The sequence below is a fragment of the Pogona vitticeps genome, chromosome 2 (genome assembly GCF_051106095.1).
Source record: "Pogona vitticeps strain Pit_001003342236 chromosome 2, PviZW2.1, whole genome shotgun sequence".
Lineage (NCBI taxonomy): Eukaryota > Metazoa > Chordata > Lepidosauria > Squamata > Agamidae > Pogona > Pogona vitticeps.
Genome location: NC_135784.1, coordinates 31,994,260 through 32,017,131, shown reverse-complemented (window position 1 = coordinate 32,017,131; position 22,872 = coordinate 31,994,260). Strand labels below are relative to the sequence as shown.

The 22,872-nt window shown below is 45.6% G+C and overlaps 1 protein-coding gene across 3 annotated transcripts; it reads left to right on the top strand.

Annotated features, from left to right (window-relative positions):
* The first annotated feature begins 1,886 nt into the window (after positions 1-1,886).
* TRIM41 (tripartite motif containing 41) lies at positions 1,887-22,843 on the top strand. 3 transcript variants are annotated; one of them, XM_020777527.3, is made up of 7 exons: positions 1,887-4,559; positions 5,545-5,640; positions 8,742-8,972; positions 9,614-9,636; positions 11,079-11,206; positions 14,339-14,395; positions 14,930-15,066. In XM_020777527.3, exons 1-6 carry the CDS (start codon positions 3,543-3,545, stop codon positions 14,380-14,382), a joined length of 1,539 nt encoding a protein of 512 aa, XP_020633186.3. In that variant the 5' UTR covers positions 1,887-3,542; the 3' UTR covers positions 14,383-14,395; positions 14,930-15,066. The 3 variants fall into 3 exon arrangements, with proteins under 3 accessions (XP_020633186.3, XP_072845311.2, XP_020633185.3); XM_072989210.2 differs by lacking the exons at positions 14,339-14,395; positions 14,930-15,066 and adding an exon at positions 21,923-22,843; XM_020777526.3 differs by lacking the exon at positions 14,339-14,395 and having other exon boundaries at positions 14,930-16,782.
* Positions 22,844-22,872: the final 29 nt, after the last annotated feature.

The following is a 22,872-nucleotide window of genomic DNA, read 5'->3' as shown; positions in this document are numbered from 1 at the left end:
AGAAGGGAAACAAAATGCAAGGGAGATAGGGAAAGTTACAGAAACTTGAATTCAGACTTCCAAAGAATAGCAAGGAGAGACAAGAGGGCCTTCTTAAATGAACAATGCAAAGAAATAGAGGAAGATAACAGAAAAGGAAAGACCAGAGATCTGTTCAGGAAAATTGGACATATTAGAGGAACATTTTGTGCAAAGATGAACATGATAAAAGACAAAAATGGGAGGGACCTAACAGAAGCAGAAGACGTCAAGAAGAGGTGGCAGGAATACACAGAGGAATTATATCAGAAAGATGTGGATATCCCGGACAACCCAGACAATGTAGTTGCTGACCTTGAGCCAGACATCCTGGAGAGCGAAGTCAAGTGGGCCTTAGAAAGCCTGGCTAACAACAAGGCCAGTGGAGGTGATGGCATTCCAGTTGAACTATTTAAAATCTTGAAAGATGATGCTGTTAAGGTGCTACATTCAATATGCCAGAAAGTTTGGAAAACTCAACAGTGGCCAGAGGATTGGAAAAGATCAGTCTACATCCCAATCCCAAAGAAAGGCAGTGCCAAAGAATGCTCCAACTACCGTACAATTGCACTCATTTCACACGCTAGCAAGGTTATGCTCAAAATCCTACAAGGTAGGCTTCAGCAGTATGTGGACCGAGAACTCCCAGAAGTACAAGCTGGATTCCGAAGAGGCAGAGGAACTCGAGACCAAATTGCTAACTTGCGCTGGATTATGGAGAAAGCCAGAGAGTTCCAGAAAAATATCTACTTCTGCTTCATTGACTATGCGAAAGCCTTTGACTGTGTGGACCACAGCAAACTATGGCAAGTTCTTAAAGAAATGGGAGTGCCTGACCACTTTATCTGTCTCCTGAGAAACCTATATGTGGGACAGGAAGCAACAGTTAGAACTGGTCATGGAACAACTGAGTGGTTCAAAATTGGGAAAGGAGTACGGCAAGGCTGTATATTGTCCCCCAGCTTATTTAACTTATATGCAGAATACATCATGCGGAAGGCTGGACTGGAAGAAACCCAAGCCGGAATTAAGATTGCCGGAAGAAATATCAACAACCTCCGATATGCAGATGATACCACTCTGATGGCAGAAAGTGAGGAGGAATTAAAGAACCTTATAATGAGAGTGAAAGAGGAGAGTGCAAAAAACGGTCTGAAACTCAACATCAAAAAAACTAAGATCATGGCCACTGGTCCCATCACCTCCTGGGAAATAGAAGGGGAAGATATGGAGGCAGTGTCAAATTTTATCTTCCTGGGCTCCATGATCACTGCAGATGGAGACAGCAGCCCTGAAATTAAAAGGCGCCTTCTTCTTGGGAGGAAAGCGATGACAAATCTGGACAGCATCTTGAAAAGCAGAGACATCACCTTGCCAACAAAAGTCCGAATAGTCAAAGCTATGGTTTTTCCTGTCGTGATGTATGGAAGTGAGAGCTGGACCATAAAGAAAGCAGACCGCCGAAGAATTGATGCCTTTGAATTGTGGTGCTGGAGGAGGCTCTTGAGAATCCCCTGGACTGCAAGGAGAACAAACCTATCCATTCTGAAGGAAATCAATCCTGAGTGCTCACTGGAAGGACAGATCCTGAAGCTGAGGCTCCAGTACTTTGGCCATCTCATGAGAAGAGAAGACTCCCTGGAAAAGACCCTGATGTTGGGAAAGTGTGATGGCAAGAGGAGAAGGGGACGACCGAGGATGAGATGGCTGGACAGTGTCTGCGAAGCAACCAACATGAACCTGACACAACTCCGGGAGGCAGTAGAAGACAGGAGGGCCTGGCGTGCTCTGGTCCATGGGGTCACGAAGAGTCGGACACGACTAAACGACTAAACACACACACAAATCTGCAGGAGCTGAGGAGGGCTGTTGATAACAGGACATTTTGGAAATCCCTCATTCATAGGGTTGCAAAAAGTTTGAAGCAACTTGATGTCACATTACAACAGCAACAAGCGGCAAAAGGAGTGGTGTCACAAAACTCAGGAACTTCTATACATCTCTCCCAAATTGTTGCAAATTTGGTCCCGAAAAAAAGACAGGTAGATGGGCAGTGTTAACTATAGGACAGAACAATTTCCTTTCTTGTTTGGTAACTTTGGGGTTTTTTTTTATTTTCCACATAGCACATTGCAACTGCTCAGCCAGACCAGAAACATTTCAGACTACTGAGCTGAAGACGATTTTGAGGATTCTTTTTGTGTTAAGTCTTAACCTTCCTACAAGAAACAGTTGCAAAACTATTATTATTTGATATGTCGCCACAACAGGTTGGACAATGTGTTTTAACTGTTAACTACATTTGGATTCTTCTGCCTCACGATGACTTAATTTTGAAAAACGTTGGACGGAAACGTTAAAAGGAAAAGGGTTTTCAGTCAAGGGGGAAACTTCTTCCCGTTTCGCTTCTTTCTCTCTGCCCAGATTCAACGCATAGAGGCAGACTATTTCAATCAAATGTCGTTCCAACAAATTGTTGTCACGGGATGGGGAATAATATAAATATTATGTAACTGTGTAAACAGGATACTTCACAGTGTTGCCATGTGATACGGAGACAACTATCTGCTACCCTTGAGCTTACACATTTGCGAATACACCGGAAAAATATAAAGTAAGTGCAGAGCTCATTACGTTTAAAAAAAAAACTCCTACTTAAAGTGGAAGCCCTAGGAACCATGGAGACTGATATGATAGAAAGGGCCTCCAGCCTTCCGCTGCATTTCCGGGAAGGATCCGGGCCGGACATTCCCTTCCGTGATCACAATGACTTCCGTTGCGATTACGTTGATGACGTTGTTATAGCTTGCCTGAGTCCCAGCTATAGTTTCTTAGCCCCGACTATGTACAAAGTTTCGGTTAAGGGATGAAGGCGACTTCCCTCCTCCCCCGCCTCTTTCATTCAGGGGTCCTCCCATCATAGAGACGAGCCATGGGGACCCAAAAGACAGTTCCTCCGCCGCTTCCGGTGGGAAGGCGTTCTTAAGCACCATAGAGAGGCCGCTGCGTAGCGTGGCTGCCTGGCTGGGTAGTGGGAGTTAAGGTGCTCGGCGGACGCTCCGTCCGGGCATTCGAGGCGGTTCCTGCTCCCGAGAAGCCGGCGGGGCGAGTTCGTCAAGAGGCCGGAGCGGGAAACCGTGGTTAGCGGGTACCGGGGGGGCGGCGGCGGCCAGGGGCTGAAAGAGGAAAGTAACTCCCTCTAAAGGGGAAGTGAAGGAAAGCCGCTTCGCCGGCAGAAAAGAGGAAAGAGGCGCCCCACTTCTCCCTTCCCAGTCCCTGTGGGGGCGGACGGGGGTCCCCCCTGTGGGTCCGGTGGTGGGGAGGGAGGGAAGAGAAGGGGCTGGAAGTCCTGGGACAGTGAAGTGTGTGTGTGGGGGGGTCGGGGCAGAGCAGCATCCTGTGTTAAGGGGAGGAAGGCGCTTCCCTCCAGGAAGGGAGCCTTTTGGGCAGTAAGGTGTAGTGGTGGGAGCCCTGTGTAGGGTAAAAGTAGGGGGTGCGGACCCCTCGGAGGACTCGGGGCCCCGATGGCCGCCGCCGCCGCCGCCTCCGTGCCTGCAGGGAGTGTCTATGGGGGCCCCCTGAACCCGGTGACGACCCTCCACGAGGAGGCGGTCTGCGCCATCTGCTTAGACTATTTCATCGACCCGGTGTCGATCGGATGTGGCCACAACTTTTGCCGCGTCTGCATCACGCAGTTGTGGGGCGCAAGCGAAGGTCAAGGAGGGGAGGAGGAGGAGGAGGAGGAAGCTGAAGCCGCGGAGGAAGGAGAGGAGGTGGGGACCTCTGGTTCGGATGGAGGCTATGGGCCTGCTTCTGAGGATGGAGGTGGGGAGGAGGGAGGCATAGACGACCTCCCACGTGAAGAAGACGCCGAAGATGAAGAGGATGATCTCGAGGATGATGACTACTTGGACGATGGGGGTATGGAAGAGGAGGAGGAGGAAGAGGATGTCTCTAGGCACGAGTATGATGGTGACGATGACGATGTGTGGGATGAAGGAGATGATAGAGACTACTGGGATGAGGATCCTGGATCGGATGAGATGTGGGATGATGCCATGGGGAGTGACTTGTTCTTTGATAACTATGGAGAGGAGGAGGAGGTAATGGATGAGGAGGAAGAGACGGAGGAAGATGCAGAGTATAATGTCCCAACGCCACCGCCGCCTCCCCCTGCGCGCCAGTCATTTACTTGCCCCCAGTGCCGTAAAAACTTCCCCCATCGAAACTTTCGACCCAACCTTCAGCTGGCCAATATGGTGCAGATCATCCGCCAGATGCATCCACAACCCTTCAAGCCTGCGACTGCATCACCGGAGACAGTGGAATTGGAAGCGGCAGGGGATTCATCTGGGGCACCATCATCTTCAGTAGCAGGCCGAGTTCCAAGCGCTGAACGAACGCTATGTGAGAAACACCAGGAACCACTCAAACTTTTCTGTGAGACAGATGAGGAGCCCATCTGTGTGGTCTGCAGAGAATCTCGAAACCACAAACACCACAGTGTCATGCCACTAGAAGAAGTTGTACAAGAATATAAGGTAGGATGGGGATAGGATGACCACTGTTGTAGTTTTTTTAAAGTACATGGTCATGTACTGTTTTGCTTATAAAATGTGTAGTGGGGTATTGGCAAATGAGGCAGGGCGTATGCCTGAGTGCAGAAGATTCAGTTCTCACCTGGACTCTAAAGGGTTTAGGATTAAACTGTGCAGTGTTAATGTCTAGATGAATTTCTTTTCTTAACATAAAACTAAGTTTACAGTTACAAAATGATGGACAAGGGTGTTTTAGCTCTCTGTTCAGTCTATATATGAAATGTATTATATGAAAAACTGGATTAGATCAGATGAAGGAGGAATGACAATTGATGGAAGAAAGAGCAGTAATTTAAAATATGTATATGATACCATAGTACAATCAGAAAATAACAGTGACTTGAAATATCTTTGAGGAAGGTTAAACAAAGTGGAAAAGGAGGCTTACTGTTGAATGTTAAGACAAAAATCATGACTACAGAAAAAGGTAACTTTAATGTTGATAACAAAGAAATTAAAATTATTGAAGATTATACTTTGATTCAATCATGAATCAGAATGAGTTTTTTTAAAAAGTCTCTTTAAGCTCCTAGTCCTTATAATTATAATTGAAGTCCTGAAAAATGTCACTGTTTATCCTACAGTACTTGCCATGTCTTCCTAATTCATTTGCAGCAGCAAATTGGTCATCTTAAAAGTGAAAGATTTTAATGGTTGTTGTGGGTTTTTCGGGCTGTTTGGCCATGTTCTGAAGGTTGTTCTTCCTAACGTTTCGCCAGTCTCTGTGGCCGGCATCTTCAGAGGACAGCACTCTGTGCTCTAGTGTAGTTTGCTTGGGAGTTGAGTATTTATGGGTGTGAGATCAGCTTCTGTCCTTTTTGGGAGACAAAAAGAGCCCAAAAAACCCACAACAACCATTAAATCCCGGCCATGAAAGCCTTTGCGAATATATGAAACATTTTAGTTAGTATTTAATTATTTTATTAAGGCAAAGCTCCAAGGCCACTTGGATCCACTGAAGAGAAAACTGGAGACTGTTCTGAAACAGAAGTCGCATGAAGAGGAAAAGATAGCAGAACTCAAGGTATGCTGAGTTTCCATTCATTTTCCTTCTGTGGTCTGGACAAGTTGGTTTCTTGCCTAAATGACTTCTTAATGTTAATGTATTGTTTTTTGTGTATACCATATGCTTGCTGAAAAACCTTTCAGAACCTTTCAAGTACTAAACAGCTTATTTCAGCATGTGAAAATGATGATAACTGTATCTTCAGGCTGGAAGTTCTCAGAGCTAGAAACCCTAATTGGTGTGTCCAAGGATTTGATCAGAACAAACTCTCTGTACCTTAAGCAGTCCCACCCTTCCATACGTTCTTTGAAGAGTGTCTGCTGCCATGGGTGTCATCTCTTATCTGCCAGCATCTTAATTGTGTGATCCCCATTCATGTATTTACACCATAGGAGGGCTTTTTAGGTACTACTCCCTTATTTTAAGAATGAATTAGTCTAATTAGATCTTTGAGTTCTATGAGTGGTGTTTCAGTCATTTTCTGGATGATGGCTTGGAGAGAGAGATTTATTTATTTTGGTATTTTATAAAATGGTCATCATCAAATTATGTATAGGGAATCATGTCTTGACACTAAATACATAATAAAACCAATAATGTGCAATCACGAACCAATAAAGAGCAGCTTAAAAATTATAAAATATACTGACTTGCTTAATGTAGTTGATGGTGAGGGGAAAGGTTTTGACCAGTTGCTGAAGTGATGGTAAAATCAACAGCACACACATCTCCACCGAGAGATTGGGGTGGGGAGCGTGCTTCAGTCGAGGATGCCCTTTCCTGAGTCATGCTATGGTAAGAAGTAGAGATGGACACGAACCTCAGTTCAGAGGTTGTTGCCGATTCATATGTCCTCACCTACCCAGCCAGTGACTCACTCACCAGTTGGAGCACAACTCTGTCCTCCTCCTCCTCAGCTGTTCAACCAGTCCCTGGCAGGAGGACGGGGTTGCCTGCCTGTCCTGCCTCTTTGTCCAAATGGACGATCTGTCAAGGAGGCAGATTAGGGAAGCCCGTGCTCCTACCAGAGACTGGTCAAAGAGCTGAAGAGGAGGAGGAGGAGAGGAGCATGTGCCAGATGGTAAATCCAGCCAGGGAGGTGGGGGAAAGGAACACGCAGCCCCTGTGGTGCTGTGCTTACAAACCTCTGAACTGAGGGTCATGCCCATCTCTAGTAAGACGAGTATTACTTCCATACCTTGTGATGTGGGTGGACTGCTGTAGGAAAAGACGCTCCTTTGGTTGTTCTTCAGGTGTCCCAAGTTCTTTGAGGCTTTGTAGCTAATAACACCTTGAATTGAGCCTAAGAACAGTTTGTAATATTCTAGGAACTACATGCCTCATTGGCTGAAACTTCTGGATGGTGTTTAAGGGTAGTCCCAAGTACCATAAATTCCAGTAGCCCATTTTGAAAGTTAACCAAGCATAGATCACTGACCACCATATATCCATATATCTTGTTACAGCTGTTGAACTATCCAAAGATCATAAAGGGTATTCTGAGTTACTGAGGCTACCTAAGCCTGCACAGGCAAAGCTGAATCCAAGTTATGTCTCCAACCTTTGTACAGTGGTGCCTTGCATTACGATGTTAATTCGTTCTAGAACGAAAATGTCGTAATGCGAAAATAAAAAGCCCATTGAAATGCATTGAAACCCGTTCAATGCGTTCCAATGGGCTGGAAACTCACCATTCAGCGAAGATCCTCCACAGGGCGGCCATTTTCGGTGCTTGTGCAGCGAGGAATCCATCCCAGAAAACAGCGGGAAACCATTTTATTTACCCGGCGGCCATTTTGAAACTGCTGATCAGTTGTCCAAAATTGTCGTTTTGCAAAGAATCGGTTCCCGAAGTAGGGAACCGATCATCGCAAAGCGAAAACCCCTATTCAAACGTCGTCGTAATGCGGTTTCGTTGTAATGTGGGGCAATCGTAAAGTGGGGCACAGCAGTATCTCTTTTTTGAAGGGGAGTAGGGCTGTTTCTAGAACAGACTGCACATTCAAATTCAGAGACAAAGGGGCCACTTGCCTATGGAGACTCTATTTTGTCAGAATTCTACTTCACTATTTGGTCTTTTCCAGTTCATCACTTACCCTAGTCCAGATGCATTTATTATTTATTTTTATTCAAAATGTTTATATGCTGCCTTTCTCCTAAAGGTCCAAGATGACCTACGGTGTTAAAAGAAACAAAGTTAAAAACAAAATAATAAATTATTAAAATATTTTAAAAGCATTAAACAGTTATATTAAACAATTATAATAAGAACAGTATTAAAAACAGAAATAAAACACAGTATAAAGGGCCCTCTTTTAAAAATCCCCTTGGTCAAACCACTCATGTAAAGCAGGGGTCTCCAAACTTTTTGGCATGAGATCATATATGTTCCACATTTTTGAGGGTCGAAGGAACATGCCCGCCTGCACACACGGTCTTTAGGGGAAGGGATCTGAGCCTGTGGATCCTGTGACATTCACCAGGCTGGTGAAAAAGGCAAGGCAGGCTAGATGTGGCCCACAGGCCATAGTTTGTTTCCCTTGGAAAGAAGATTCCAGAATCTGGGAGCAATGACAGAGAAGGCTCAAAAGCAGTACTCCATTTGCAGACTATGGGGTTCTTCTCATTGTAAAATGTTTAGGACTCTGATCTAGTTGAAGCACCAGCATTGTGTTGGCTGTGCTCCCTTAATCTGTACGAGTTGCCACTGGAAGACCACATATTGCCAACCTCTGAATGAAAGCAATATTGCTCATTGGCCAGAAGCCTAATGGTGTTGGTGTGAAGTTTCTGTAACTTGTTGCGTGCCCAGTTGTGCAACCAATTGCGAAATCAAGATGTGCTCCAGGACCTTGTCAGTTGGTTACAATTAACCAGAGCAAGTTACACAAACCTTACACCGGTGGAATGCCAGTCATTTAAGTCCTATCAGGTCCGCTTGGCCAGTTGATTAAACTGCTGTTTAAACAGGAGGAAAAATGGTATTGGCTCATTAAAAACTTTGGAAGCAAAGCAAGTTTTTCAGTTCTGTAGCAGCCAGCCAACTGTCAAGAACAAGTTATGCCCCAACCTCACCCTGTGCTTTACTTATTTCCTCCCCTTCCACTCCCTTCCCACAGAACAAGATGAAACTTGATATGAAAGAGTTTGAATCTGATTTTGAGCGGCTGCACCAGTTTCTTGTTGGGGAGCAGGCATTGTTGTTGCACCAGCTGGAAGACCGCTACGAGGTGCTGCTAGGCACACAGAACAGCAACATCACTCATCTTGAGGAGCAAGGTGCTGCACTCAGCCGCCTCATTGCTGAAGCTGAAGACAAGAGCAAGCAGGATGGTTTGCAGCTGCTCAAGGTAATTATTTAATTTTGCGTGCCTGGGTTCAGACTGGCCAGCATTGGCCTGGCAGCAGTGACACCATGATTTAAAAGGCTGCATTGGTAAAGGTCATGGACTGAGTGGTGTAGTACAGACTGTATAGCTCAATCCTGTATGTGTTGACTTGAATATAGGTTCCACTGAGCACAGGAAGCTAGGCCGAGGAAAGCGAGTAGAAGATTGCAACTCAAATGTTGGAATGTTTCCAAATACCTGACACGAAATTTGCATAGGTCCTGCAAACTGCCTTTTCCAGTTCCACGTGGTAGCCTTGCCTTTGGCAACGCCAGTGTTGTAAAGATTAGTAACAGAGACCACTCAGCTATCCTGGTCTTAAAAATGTGCATGGGGAATAGTACGTAACCATGGGAAGACTCTGAAGGAATCCTTGGGGGAAAAAATTTATTTTCCAATCCTCGTTAAGGGAGTACTTCTGAACACTTGACATACAGTTTCCCCCCTGTATTTTGAAGCCATTACTGGATGTCCCCTATTTACCCTAAACTGGGTAAATGGCTTGCCTATGTTTTGAAAGTGGATTTTAAATTTTAAATCTTGTCTTGCTTGCAGGGTGCCTGTCTTTCTCACACATTTTTTTTCCTTTCTTTTTCTTCTAGGACTACAAAGGCACTTTAGTCAGGTGGGTTGTATCTCTGTATGCTGCTTCTTTGCCTTGAAATATCCACTGATTTGTGCTTCTGTGTTTATCCTGGGTGCATCTGAAATTCTCCATAGGACTTGATGGTTGGCTGTACTTTGAGCAATTTTTTTTCCAGTGACAGTGATCCAGTTCTTTTATCTGAAGGATTAAAGGAGGTTTGAGAGAGAGAGAGAGACTTATTTTCTTGATGTTTGCACCTCAGGCTCTTGAGTTATGATGCAACCTGAGAGCCTTAGATTTTGTCACTAATTGCTTATCACAGGGAAACACACTTGGAGGTTTGGTCTGTAAGCTCACGATATGTCAATCTTGTTGAAACTAAGCAGGTCTAGGGCTTTTCGGTACTTCGATAGGAGGCTGGCTGAGAACCCCGAGTTCTGTCATGGAAGAAGAGCCTGGGAAAGGACCTGAGCTGTGACTCTCAGAATCCTTCAGCCAGCATGAGCAGTGTGACACCGCCTGGGAGATTCTGGAAGTTCTAGTCCAAAAAAAAAACCCCTTTGTTGACCTTTGGAGGAAAAATATATGGTGGGATTATAATTTAATTTCTCAGTGGCTGGAATGGAACCCTCCATCAAACCAGTCAGGTGCAAGTAGAATTATTCTAGTATATGCTGCAAAATGGCTGGGTTTCTGCTCCATATAACCCCTATGGTCAGTTGTTTTCCACATTTATCCTACCTGAAATCTGGAATCATATTTAACTTTCTTAAATGAAGGGCAGACAGAAAATTTGAAAACCTGAATGTTTGACAGTGTGGGGTGTTCAGAACCTTTGTTGTAACATGCGCAAAGGCTCTAGCCTATAATTTACACTCCATGTCTAAAGACCAGCATGTGAGGTATTTGTTTTTGAAAATATCCAGAGCATTGCCGTGCACCACTGTAGTGTCAGAATAGGGCTCAGATAACGGGTTTTGATTTCAGTACCGTTCAATGCCTTGTTAAGAGGATTCTCTTTGTTACAAAGCTGTGTTGTTTGCATAGAATTTCTCAAACATAGTAACAGGCTGGAGAAATGTTAGAGGTAAATATTGTGGAGCACATAGCACAGAAAAGAGATTATTGAAACCTCTGCCCCTATATAAACAGAATTTCTCGAAGCCCAGATAAGAACAGATTCCTTAAGCTGAAGGGCCCAAAGGAAGCTGTTACGAAACACAGCCTTTCAAATCTATATGTTTCTCGTATCCTTCTCCTTTTCCGCATTAATTTCTTTGTGTCTGTTTCCTCACTGTGGATGGTATGCTGACATTAAAAGATATAGCTGATGGAAGTGTAAAAGAAGGAATGGACACTACTGTAGCAATAGAGAAGAGGCGGAAATGTTAATTAGGAGTAATCTGAGTGTTGGGGTTTGGCTGAGTCTTTTATCTGCCAGTTGCTTATATGACTGATCTCAAAACAATGGCCTTTTCCAGGTGTGAAAATATTAAGTTCCAAGATCCAGAGATAGCACCTGTGGACACAGGAAAGAAATACCGGAACTACTTCCTCGTGGATGTCTTAATGAGAAAGATGGAGAAGGTCTTCTGCAAAGCCCCTCAAGGTAAAGGGTGCCGGCCTCCTTGCTGTTTTGTGGCCTCTTTGCCTCCAAGATGCCAGCAGTTATGCTAATCTGTGTTGGGGGTGGGAAGGTCAATATGTTTTTTGGGTGGGAAGGTCAGTATTAGGCCATCTGAGAGTTCCCCATGTTGTTCTCTAGGTTCCCAAACTGGCTACAACTCCTTCCCTTTGTCACCATTGTTTCATGTTTTCTTTGTCTTTGTATATTCTTCTTCATCATTCTAAAAGTTGCAAGGCGCCTTACTGGCCATAAGAGCTTTAAGTTGTATTATAATAGTTCTTTAACTTGCATTTGCCCTCAGGGTCTTGCCCACCTGTAAAATGCAGCTCTGAGATCTGATCTGAAATTGTCCTCAGCCCTTAGGCTGAAGAATTTCCCACTCTTAGTCTTTGTTTTGCTCCAACCTGATTTTTGTGTTCTATTGAAGGCAGGAGAGTTCTTTGGATTAGCAGTTTCACAATGTTATGAGTTACCCCCCCCCCAAAAAAAAGATAAAAGCTTGCAGCTGTGAAGAAGTGATAATAGGCCATGCCCACAGGCCTTACATAGGATTACATGACAGATTTAGGTAGGAGGGGCAGGAGTGTTGTCAGGAATTGACCAAAGGCAGTTTAGTTTTGAGGAGAAGAATTATATTGGGTGGCTGTGGGAGATAAGATTATCAGGAGGCTGTATTAAAGCGTGTATTCAAGAGAGGAGACAAGTCTGAGGAAAAGAAGGAAGCCGTTTTGAGGTATAAAGCGGTGTGACTACACAGTGGCCAGTTTCAGCTCAGCTGTAGGCTCCCTGTGTGGTGTTAGGCAAGTCAGAGCTCTGTAAGCGTCAGACTGCAATATGTACCAAGGTCCTCTAGAGACAAGATTATTACCCCTCATGCTATCTTTTTAATCAATCTTTGTCTCAACCTTCATATTGCCATTCTCAACGGCACATGGGGTAAGGATATTCCTGGGGAATATACCCACCTCTCCACTAGGGGACCAAGCGTAATCGATTACGCCATTGCTTCCCCAGCCCTCCTCCCTCTTCTTTCTGATTTCTCTGTTGGAGTCCGTGCCGACAGTGATCACTTGCCTCTTCTTCTGTCCCTAACTTCTCCTTCCTCGATCTCCTCCCCTCCTACCCTCCCCTTACAACCTTCCTCTCGCCTTAAATGGTCTCCTCAAACAGAAACCGACTTCTTCTCTTGGATTCTATTGCCAGAGATTTCCAATCTCCACCGTACTATCGCTACAACTGACTCTATCTTCACAGCTATTACCTCCTACAACACTCTTTTAGATTCCTTAGTTATCTCTCTTAGCAGTCCAACTAACCACCCTTCTCATAATCGAGCTACCTCATGGTTTGATTCTGACTGTTGGCAGGCTAAGAAGCAGGTTAGGTCCCTCTTTCACTCTTTCCGCCTTAACCCTACCCCAGATTCCTTACAACTTTACCTTATTGCCAGAAGGTCCTGCTTATTAATTCTAGACTCAAAAAAACACCTCTTTGCTCAACGCAAGTGGTCCGACCTGCTACAAGCAATTTTATCACATAACTACAAGGCCTTCTGGTCTCTGGTTTCCTCTTCCACTACTTTCTTTTCTCCCGATCCTTCTTCCTCTATCCCCTCGGAGGAATGGATAGCCCACTTCTCCACAATTTTCTTCTCCCCGAACCCTAATCCCCTCCCTGACTCCTCACTGCAGGCCCTATCTGATTGGCCTCCCGTTACCTCTGATGAAATATTGGATTTAATTAGTTCATTGAAGTCTGGTAAGGCCCCAGGCCCAGATCAAGTTCTTACTGAGATTCTGACTAGTAACCCTCATTGGTGGTCTCACTCTTTGGCCAACCTCTTCACTTTAGTTAACCATTCTGGTATCTTTCCCAACTCCTGGTTAATTTCCACCCTGATCCCAATTTTCAAAAAAGGTGATCCCTCCCTTCCCAGTAACTACCGTCCAATTAGTCTTTTATCTTACATTGGCAAACTTTATTCAAAACTTCTCCTTTCTAAACTTTCTGCTTGGGCCTCTTCTGTCAACCTTCCGGGGAAAGAGCAAATAGGCTTTCGCTCTAGAGCCTCCACCCTTGATCATGCTCTACTTTTGTCCCATCTAGCAGAAAAATATTCCATCCACCATAAATCTAGACTGTTCGCCGCCTTTGTAGACCTTCGAGGCGCCTTTGACTCCGTTAATAGATCTCTTTTATGGGACAAACTATCCCAATGGGGCATTGACCCTCGTCTACTTTTTCTGCTTAGGTGTCTCCATTCTTCAAACTCATGCCAGATCCGCTTTCCAAACTCCAATATACTATCTGATAGGTTTCAAGTTAATAGGGGTGTCCGTCAAGGGTGCATATTAGCCCCCTTACTGTTTAACCTGTTCTTAGCAGATCTTCCCCCTTTTTTATCTAAAGCTGCCAACCCTTCCCCCTCTCTTAATGGTGCCCCTCTTTCAGTTCTCCTTTATGCAGACGATGCAGTCCTGCTTTCTCTTTCCAAAGCCGGCTTGCGTCTCCTTTTAGCCAAATTCCAAGACTACTGTTCCGTCAACGATCTTTGTATAAATTCCTCCAAAACAAAAATAGTTGTTTTTTCTAAATCCAGCCTTCTGTCCACTTGGACAGTTGGTACACATTCCTACCAGCAAGTGCCAACATTTAAATACCTTGGGCTCACTTTCCATCACAAACTAAACTGGAGCCCACATAAAAAATTGGTTATCTCTACATCAACTACCCAACTCAATGCAATTTCAAAATTCCATTATCTTTCGGGCAACCATTTTGTTCCAGCAGCCCTGCATATTTTTCAGTGTAAACTTCTATCCCACCTTTTTTATGGGGTGCCCATCTGGATAGAGGCTGTAAATCATGACATTGATTCCATTGCTGCTGTTTTCCTTAGAAAGATCTTAGGTGTTCCCAATATGATCCGCCTCTCCACCATGGTACTTGAATTGGGAACCCACCTTCCGTCTACTCTTGCCTGGGTCACCACCTTCAAATACTGGCTCCGCATTCATCTTCATTCTAACCCCAATTCTCTCCTTTTTGATCTTCTTAGCGATTCCTACACATCGAACTGGTTCCAACTGATCGATTCTAAACTTCTTTCCTTAGGACTGAACCTAGAATCCCTCTTCGATGTTGGATTACAACAGTAGAATCTTCATCTAGGTAACTGCATTCTGAGCTGCCTGGCAAAGAAGTAGCCAGAATTCTCTTGCATAATTATGCAAACAGTGTAAGCTTTGGAGGCAGATTGCCCTGAGCTAAGAAATCACCGATTTCCATGCTGAGTTGGGCAACAGGGTATGCAACAAATAACACCTAATTTCTTAAAGTTGGGAAATTTATCTCCAAAAGTTAATTAAGTAAGACAATTTGGGCAACTATTTCATGCTTCCAGTACCTATGATGGTTGGAAACCTGTTTAGTAAAATGCAAAAACCGAAAAAATATCCAGATCTCTGAGAGGAAATCGGTGCCATGCCATTTTGGAGGAAATGTATTCCCTTTCCCATTTGTTGAAATGCTGTTATTTATTTATTTATTTACAATGTTTTTAGCCGCACCATTACCAGTGCCCAGAGCCATTTCCTTAGGTCTGACAGTGAATCTGAGAAAACTTGGTGCTCTTTTCTATTCAAGGAATAAGTACACCGTTTACTTTTTTAAACTTCTTTTTAAAATTTGCTGTCCCTCCCACAGCTGATTTGACCCTGGACCCAGAAACAGCCCATCCACGACTCATCCTTTCCTCAGACTACCGGAGTGCCCGACTCGGAGATCGCTGGCGGGAGCTTCCTGATAACCCAAAACGCTTCGACTCCGACTATTGTGTGTTGGCTCTTCAGGGTTTCAACCAAGGCCGCCATTACTGGGAAGTGGAGGTTGGAGGCCGACGGGGGTGGGCAGTGGGGGCTGCCCGCGAATCAGCTCGACGTAAAGAAAAGGCTAACGCTGGAGGTCCCCACCAGAAACGGGAGATCTGGTGCGTGGGGACCAATGGCAAGAAGTACCAGGCACTGACCACCACCGAGCAGACATCTCTGCCTCCGTGTGAGAAACTCCGGCGTTTTTGTGTCTACCTGGACTATGAACGGGGCCAGCTGGCCTTCTATAATGCTGAGAATATGGCCCACATCCACACTTTCAATGCTTCATTCCGTGAGCGCATCTTTCCCTTCTTCCGTATTCTTTCTAAGGGGACCCGCATCAAAATCTGCAATTGATACCATCACTGCTGTTGTCATTGCATGTAGCTGGATCTCTTCTCCTCTCCCTGCAAGGCCTCCATCTCACAGGTCTTCTTGACCTAACCCGGCGTCCCACCTGAGAGATCCTGGCTCCTCATCACTCTTGGACTTTGATGGATAACTTATCTTGGATTCATTTTGGCGGGGATTCTCCTCCTCTTCTGTGGATCCATTATTGCACAAATTTCCTTTTCTTGGTGGTTCATGAGACCATGGATCGAATTAAAAAAATTTCTTTTTTGTGGTTCAGATCCATGCTAGCAACATTCTCTGTCTCTTCCCCTTTGGAATCCTGCTAGAAGCTGGCTGCATCGCTCTTTCTGTCTCCCGAAAGATGTCTTACTCCTGGATCTCTCTGAGAAAGGATGTGGGCTAATATTTATTCTGGGTACATGATTCCTGGCTGATGCTTGGAAGGATCTACCATGGTGCAGGGAAAGGGCAGAACAGTCTGCAGCTAGCTTTGATGTTCCAGAATTATTCAAATTTATTGTCAGGCTCTCAGATTTCAGAAACTCCTGAGAATGCCTGATGATCTTAGCTTATTTATGAGGTCCGGACCAGATTATTAGTCCTGACATATTCTTGGAGTTGAAACCAGGCCATGCTGTGAAATCACAAGCTTATTTCCAGCCTTGTTAAGCAATCTTATGCTCTACGTCTTGGTGGAGATCACCATCTAAATACAGAAATAGCATAGCTGGTGATCATTTTATCTCATGTATTTCTTCTTTACTAACTACAGATTTTTAAAGAAAAACATAGAGCCACTAATTTTGTCCCACTGCTCTGTATATGGTTTAATGTAATGTCCCAGCTGCTTGTCTCCCATTCTTTGATGTTATCCCTGTTGGTTTTTACCAAAGGGAGGTATTTATTAACTCTCATAGTGTGATGTACAAGCAATTTTTGGTCAGTGGCAGGGACAAATGACGTGATGAGCACTGATGCCATTGGAGGGCCAGGGCTCTAAGGATGATGTCAACCCCACCAGAACCTTTGGTGTTAGGACTGTATCACAGCTGCCTTGCCTGCTGTCTCCATCACCAAGGGTTTAGATAACTTATTTTAAGATGCTGTCACTTCATAAGACTTGCAGTGCAGAATCTTTCTCTTGCATCTTTCTCTGCAAATGACCAGAGGCTTTAGCTGTGCCAGCTGTGGTTTTGAATTCTTTTTGGCATTACAGAGCTTTTGAACTATTTTTTGCTAAAAAAAAAAAAACAAGACTTAAAATGGAGATCTAGTTTTTTGGGAAAAGTTGACTGAATGAATAACTAACTAAATAAATAAGCAATTCTACAACTTAAGTCTTTTGTCTTTTTGATATATTTAGACATTGAAAAGAGATAGCCTGGGGATTTAATCAAGATGTGGTTCATGCTTCCCATCAAACTTTGTATTAAAAAACTAGAGGAAGTGGCCTTCTGCTGAGCCAGAATGTGTGCAGGACTATCTGTGGTGGGAGGAGTGACTTTAGTGTACAGTGGTGCCTTGCAGTGTGACATTAATTTGTTCCGCAAAAATCGCTGCAGAACGAAAACGTCGCAATGCGAAATAAAAAAGCCCATAGAAACGCATTAAAACGCAATTAATGAGTGGGCTTAAAACTCACCGTTCAGCAAAGATCCTCCATAGCGCGGCCATTTCTGGTGCCTCTTAAGCGAGGAATCTGTCCCAGAAAACAGCGGGTGGCCATGTTTTGTTCCCGGTGGCCATTTTGAAACCGCCGATCAGCTGGCCAAAAATCATCACTATGCGAGGCACCACTGTATTGGCCTTATTTTGCCTTCCCAGGACCTCCTGTGGGCCATATAATCCGCACAAGTGACTAGAAATCTTTAAAGCCAAGTAAGATAATATGGATCGGCATGAATTTGACCCAACTCCGGGAGGCAGTGGAAGACAGGAGGGCCTGGCGTGCTCTGGTCCATGGGGTCACGAAGAGTCAGATAGAACTTAATGAATAAACAACAGCGACAAGAAAGATATATGGAGAGGGGCAGTATTAAAAGTACAACAAATTATAAGATTTTGAAACTAGTGAAAATCCTCTTGAACTTGGCGTAGCATCAAGTTACACTGAGGGAAGTTGAGAATTGTGTCCAGGCATTCCTGATTTGAGAGTGACTGTGCAACTAACCTGTGGAACTGCTTGCTAGATAGGACTTCTGTGTAAATTTCACAGCCCCTTGCACAATTTCTGAGTCATGCAGGTGCTGGTATGCAATAGGATTTTGATCAATTGATCATGAAAATACACTGAATTATACCCTTTTAAGCCAGTTTAAAAACACACTAGAAACGATGAGTCCCCCATTAAGCCTCCTTCCTTAGCAGCCATTTTGATACTAAAAACTTGTCTGAAAAGAGTCTTTTTCTACCGGTGGAAGGGAGGGCTGTGTCCTGGTCTCATGTGGGAGTTTCACCGTCTGAAAGTAGCCAACAACAACAAAAATGCTTTTTCCTAGGTCCACACCAAGCCTGCCTGTGAGGGCCGTGGGAACCAGAGAAAGCCCTCCCCTGAAGGTGTTAAAACCTAGGAGGCTGCATCCATTAAAAGGCAGAAGTAACAGAGTTGGAGAGTTTGTGGTGGGGAAGAAAGGGGGCACTCTGGCCATTAGTCTTTGCCACGGTCATGCGTAACAAGCAACACCAGTGGCCTCTGTAATTTTGGAGCAGCACCATTGCCAACCAAAGGGATAATGATCAGGAGCACCATAGAAATCTCAATCCCACCCCACCCCCCTTTTTTTTTTGCTGTGCCCATGACCAGCTCCCCACTGCATGGGGGGGGGGGGGGTAGTGCTCTGCTTTAACTTGTCTCCGGGAAAGGGTGTAAGGAGCCACTGGCAATGGTGCTACAGAGTACTGTGACCACATCCAGAAAGGATGCAAGACAGGACCGAGGTTTGGTTTCATTTCCAGCTGATTTCTAAAATAATTTCCCCTGTTTGAAATTACCTCTCCCAATAGACACTCTCCATCTAACTTATGTGTATTTCCATTATCTGTGCTTTGAACTTTGTCCTAAGAGGTTTTTTGGGGAAAAGGGCACCGGTTGGCAAATATTGGTTTTCCCCTCCCCCATTCTCAACCCTCTGCTCTGGAAAGGAAAATGGGTTAAGGGTTTATCTTAATCACCAGGTTCCCCTTGCTAGTCCCAGAAATGTGTGTGTGCGCGCACAGGGGGCGCAGGCCAAATATTGGGCTTCCCTTCCCTCAAGTGGAAAATATCTGTTCTGCTCCCTCACATTTTCTGATAGATTACTATGTTTTAACCGTAAGGATCCTTTGCGCAAACCTTCTGCCCCTTGAAAGCCCGGGGAGTGATCTCCCGGCCTCCCCTTCTGATGTCCACAGATGGGGCTCCCAGCCACTTGAGGCTCAGGCTTCATACTCTGCTTCTCCTAACACGACTGTCTTCAGGAACTTCCATTAGAAAAAAAAAAGTACTTTTGAAGGAAATACTGAACACCTAAACAGGATGTGTTGGAGACATACTTTTATTACTTCTGATGAAGAGCATACAGCAAAAAAAATGCCCTGGAGCAGGGGTCTCAAACATGCGGCCCATGAGCCATTTGCAGCCCTCCGGATGATAGTTTGTGGCCCCTGCCTTGCCTGCCCCCCCAGCGTCCACGCGTCCTCTGCTGTCAAGAGTCAGAAAAAGCCTCGCCTCGCTCGCCGGCTCTCTCCCAAGACAGCGCCTCTTGCACCCTCCATCTGGAACTGCTGCCTGCCAGCCAGCCCGTCTGTCTGCCGGCTGGCAGGCTGCAGTTCTGGATGGAGGGTGCAAGAGGCGCTGTCTTGGGGGAGAGCTGGTGAGCGAGGCACCCTGCCGGCCCTTTCCCCCCAGTGGCTGAGCCGCTGCTGAGCGATGCCTGAGAGCGGAGCTTGCTCCTGGCCCGTCCTCGTAGAGTACCTCTAAGCCGCCAACAGCAGCTGCCGCTGCTGCCGCCTCTTCCAGGGAAGTGGCTCTCTCTCTGCACCCCCAGCACCAGCCTGGCCAGCGGTGCTTCCTCCTCCTCCTGCTTCAGCCACCTCGGCTCTGGAGGCTGCCTGAGCTCACCTCGCGAAGTTTGCTCCTCTGTCATGGTGGGGGTAGCTGCTGCTGCTGAGTGCGCCCTTTTTTTGAGGGGGGCCCTCAGAGGAAGTTTGCTGGACCTCCATTTGTGTGTGTGCACGCACGGACCTGTGGGGAGGCCCGCCCCGTTCTGTTTAATTTCGTGGGTACCAGTGGGGGCTTTTCTCCTTTGGGAATTCTGTGAAGGTTTTTGTTTAAATTTTATATCGTGCCCTCCTCTCCCTGGCTAGGCGGTCGCCGGCTCTTCCTCCCTTCTCTGCTTCTTCGTCCTGCTGGTGGTGGTGGTGGTGAAGAAGGAGCCAGAGGGGGTCTTAGCTGGGTGATGAGGGCTTGCGTGTCCACTCCTCCTCCTCCTTGGAGCCCCAGCCAGGCTAAGGAAACTCCTGGGTGGCTTCCTCGGGCTCTTGCTCCGCTTGGCGGGAAATCTGATGCGGCCCAGCCTCACCCAGACTCTCCCTCCAGTGGCCCCCAGGTAAATTGAGTTTGGGACCCCTGCCCTGGAGGCTGGTTTGGGGGCACAGTTGAGACCCTGCCTCATTTCAGTCTTGAGTTGCCGGGAGCCAACCCACTCCTGCCTGTCTGCTTCCCAGTGGCAGAAAGTCCGAGCTCCAGCTGTATTTCCTGTGGAACTCCCAGTCACTATGTGTGTGTTTTTAAAAAAGTATCTGGCTATAATGCCAGAAGTTGGGAGTTCAGTTCTCTTCTGTGCCTCCTTGACGGGCTGGACTTGATGATCCATAGGACCCCTTCCAGCTCTGCAGCTCTGAGATGATGATGATTCAATGACAGCATTCAAACCAGCCAGTCAAAAGCAAGAGATAAAACAGTATTTCCAACTGTGGGGGACAAGGTATATACTCTGCTCCTCCACTGAGCTGTGGAGTCAATGGATGGGCTGAGAGGATGAGACAGTGGCTGAAATCCTATTGCTTAATGTAAGTTGCACCAGAGTACGCCATAGAATCAGTGGGAATTTGGGAGTCTCCTCCGTAAGTTCCATTGATTCCAATGAACTGACTCAATGGGCCTCTTCAAGTTGCGACTCACTGTGCTAAATAACAGGATTTCAGCCAAAGGCTGAGCGAATGCTCGTGGCTTGGTGAAGGTGTGAATTTTCGTTTGCCTACCTGTATATGAATGCCCATTTTTTGCCTTCCCTCCACCAACCATTGTGTGTGCTCTGCTTTTTGCCCTGCTAGCTACAGCACACCATCTGCCACTGCCCGAATGCCCTTTGCTACTACAGGAGGCTGTGGTAGCAGCAAGAGAGCCACCGCACACTCCCTCCACCTTAGGATCTGTGGACATCAGCTGATAACCGGAATGGAGGAGGTTTCTCTTCGGTTCTGCTGACAGACTGAAAACTGGCTTTCTCTATTCCTTGCACCAGAGGGTGAAGCAAATGTTTGTTGAGTTTACACCTACATACATGCCTTTGTCCTGGCTGCACGCCAAGGATGACACTGACCTCTTCTAGTTCTTTCACTAGGCCTTCGGTCATAATCAGGCATATCTAATTAACTCCCCATGAGTAGCTTTCCTGTTAACAATGGAAAGAGGGTATAAATTCAGCCTCCCGTCTACTTTGGCCAACCTTGTCCAACCTACTCTTTCAACTTCTGGTGAGGCAAACTTGCACTTGCCCAGGATGACCCCCCACCCTCCTTGTCTAGGGTTCAAGGTCCACTTCTCTCACAAGGAGGCAAAAAACAGCAGACCTTTGCAGACAGAGGATTCACCCATCCAAAACAACCCGTCCATTCAGTCAAAAGCACTGGAGAAAGAAGGAAGAGCAACCCCTTTTTACTCATGCCAGAATAGCATCATTTATTTCTCCCACAGAAAACAAAATGACCATCACCCAGAAGACAGTCTCAGAGCCATACATGGAGCTGGTTCTTCCCTCTACTAGGAAGAGACCTTCAAATCTAACCTGCATATTCCTGCTTCTTGGAAGAAAAAATTCCCACCTGAGGATACCCCTCATGCATTGCAGGAACCTGATTTATGTCCCACCTTTCAATAAGATGATCCTCTACTGCTTCTTCAAATACAAAGAACTTAACAGGACTTATTTCTATGGCTGGGATCCCCCAACTTCTAAAATCGTAGTAAGAGCTGAAATACCAGACGTCACAATTCAAGGAAAACAAAGTTTATAAAGTACCAGTTCAGAAATGAAGGATTTTCTGGCCCTCCAGGTCATTTAAGTCCCAGAAATCCCAAATCAAGTCTAGTCAAGGGTCAGGGATCATGAGAATTGGCAGTATAAAAAAATGTGGAAGGTCAAAGCTGCCCCAACCTTTTGATCAGGTATTTTTACTGGAACAGCTGTAATCTTAATCTTTTTTTTTTTAGTGTTCCTGTACCTTCGGCTATCTATTGCAATCCGTTTGGCTGCCAACACTGCCTCTAGTGGCCAACTGTGGAAACTGGAATTCCCATCATTCTAGCCAACATGTCCGTAAAAGTATTAGTTTTATTCTTATCGCATTGTCTGTTTTCACTATTGCTGTACACAGCCTCATTATTTAGTCTGAACTTTCTACCTTACAATGCTCCACTCCCTCTTCTGATTAGCTACTGCCCAGTTAAGCATCACTGTGGACCTGGACAGATTTTTTTAATTTATTTATTTTATTGAACTTCTAGACCATCTAGACCATGGGTTTTAAACTCAATTTACCTGGGGGCCGCTAGAGACAGAGTCTGGGTGAGGCTGGGCCACATCAGATTTTCCGCCAAGCGGAGCAAGAGCCCGAGGAAGCCGCCCAGGAGTTTCCTTAGCTGACAGACAGGTGGACTGGCTGGCAGGCTGCAGTTCTGGATGGAGGGTGCAAGAGGTGCTGTCTTAGGAGAGAGCCGGTGAGCGAGGCAAGGCTTTTTTTTTTTTACTCTTGAGAGCAGAGGATGTGTGGGCGCTCTGGGGGGGCAGACAAGGCAAGGGCCACAAACTATCATCTGGGGGGCTGCAAATGGCCCCCGGGCTGCATGTTTGAGATCCCTGATCTAGACCAAAGGTCTACTGCTTCAGCCCCACCATACAATGTACCCGGGTTTATCATCTTGGCTTTAAATAACTGGTAAGTGTCTTGAAACAGCTGTGACTCACAAGTTGTGCTTTCCCTTTTAACTCAGGAGTGGACCAACTGCAGTCCGTCAGATGCAGTCAAACAAGACCTGGAGGACCATCCTTTTGCTCACCTGTTTTAACACAGCTCTTGTTTTCTTTTAAAGAATTAAAACAAAAACACCTTGGATTTTCCAGGTTAATTTAACCCTAAATGTCCATTTCCTGGTATTTTGCA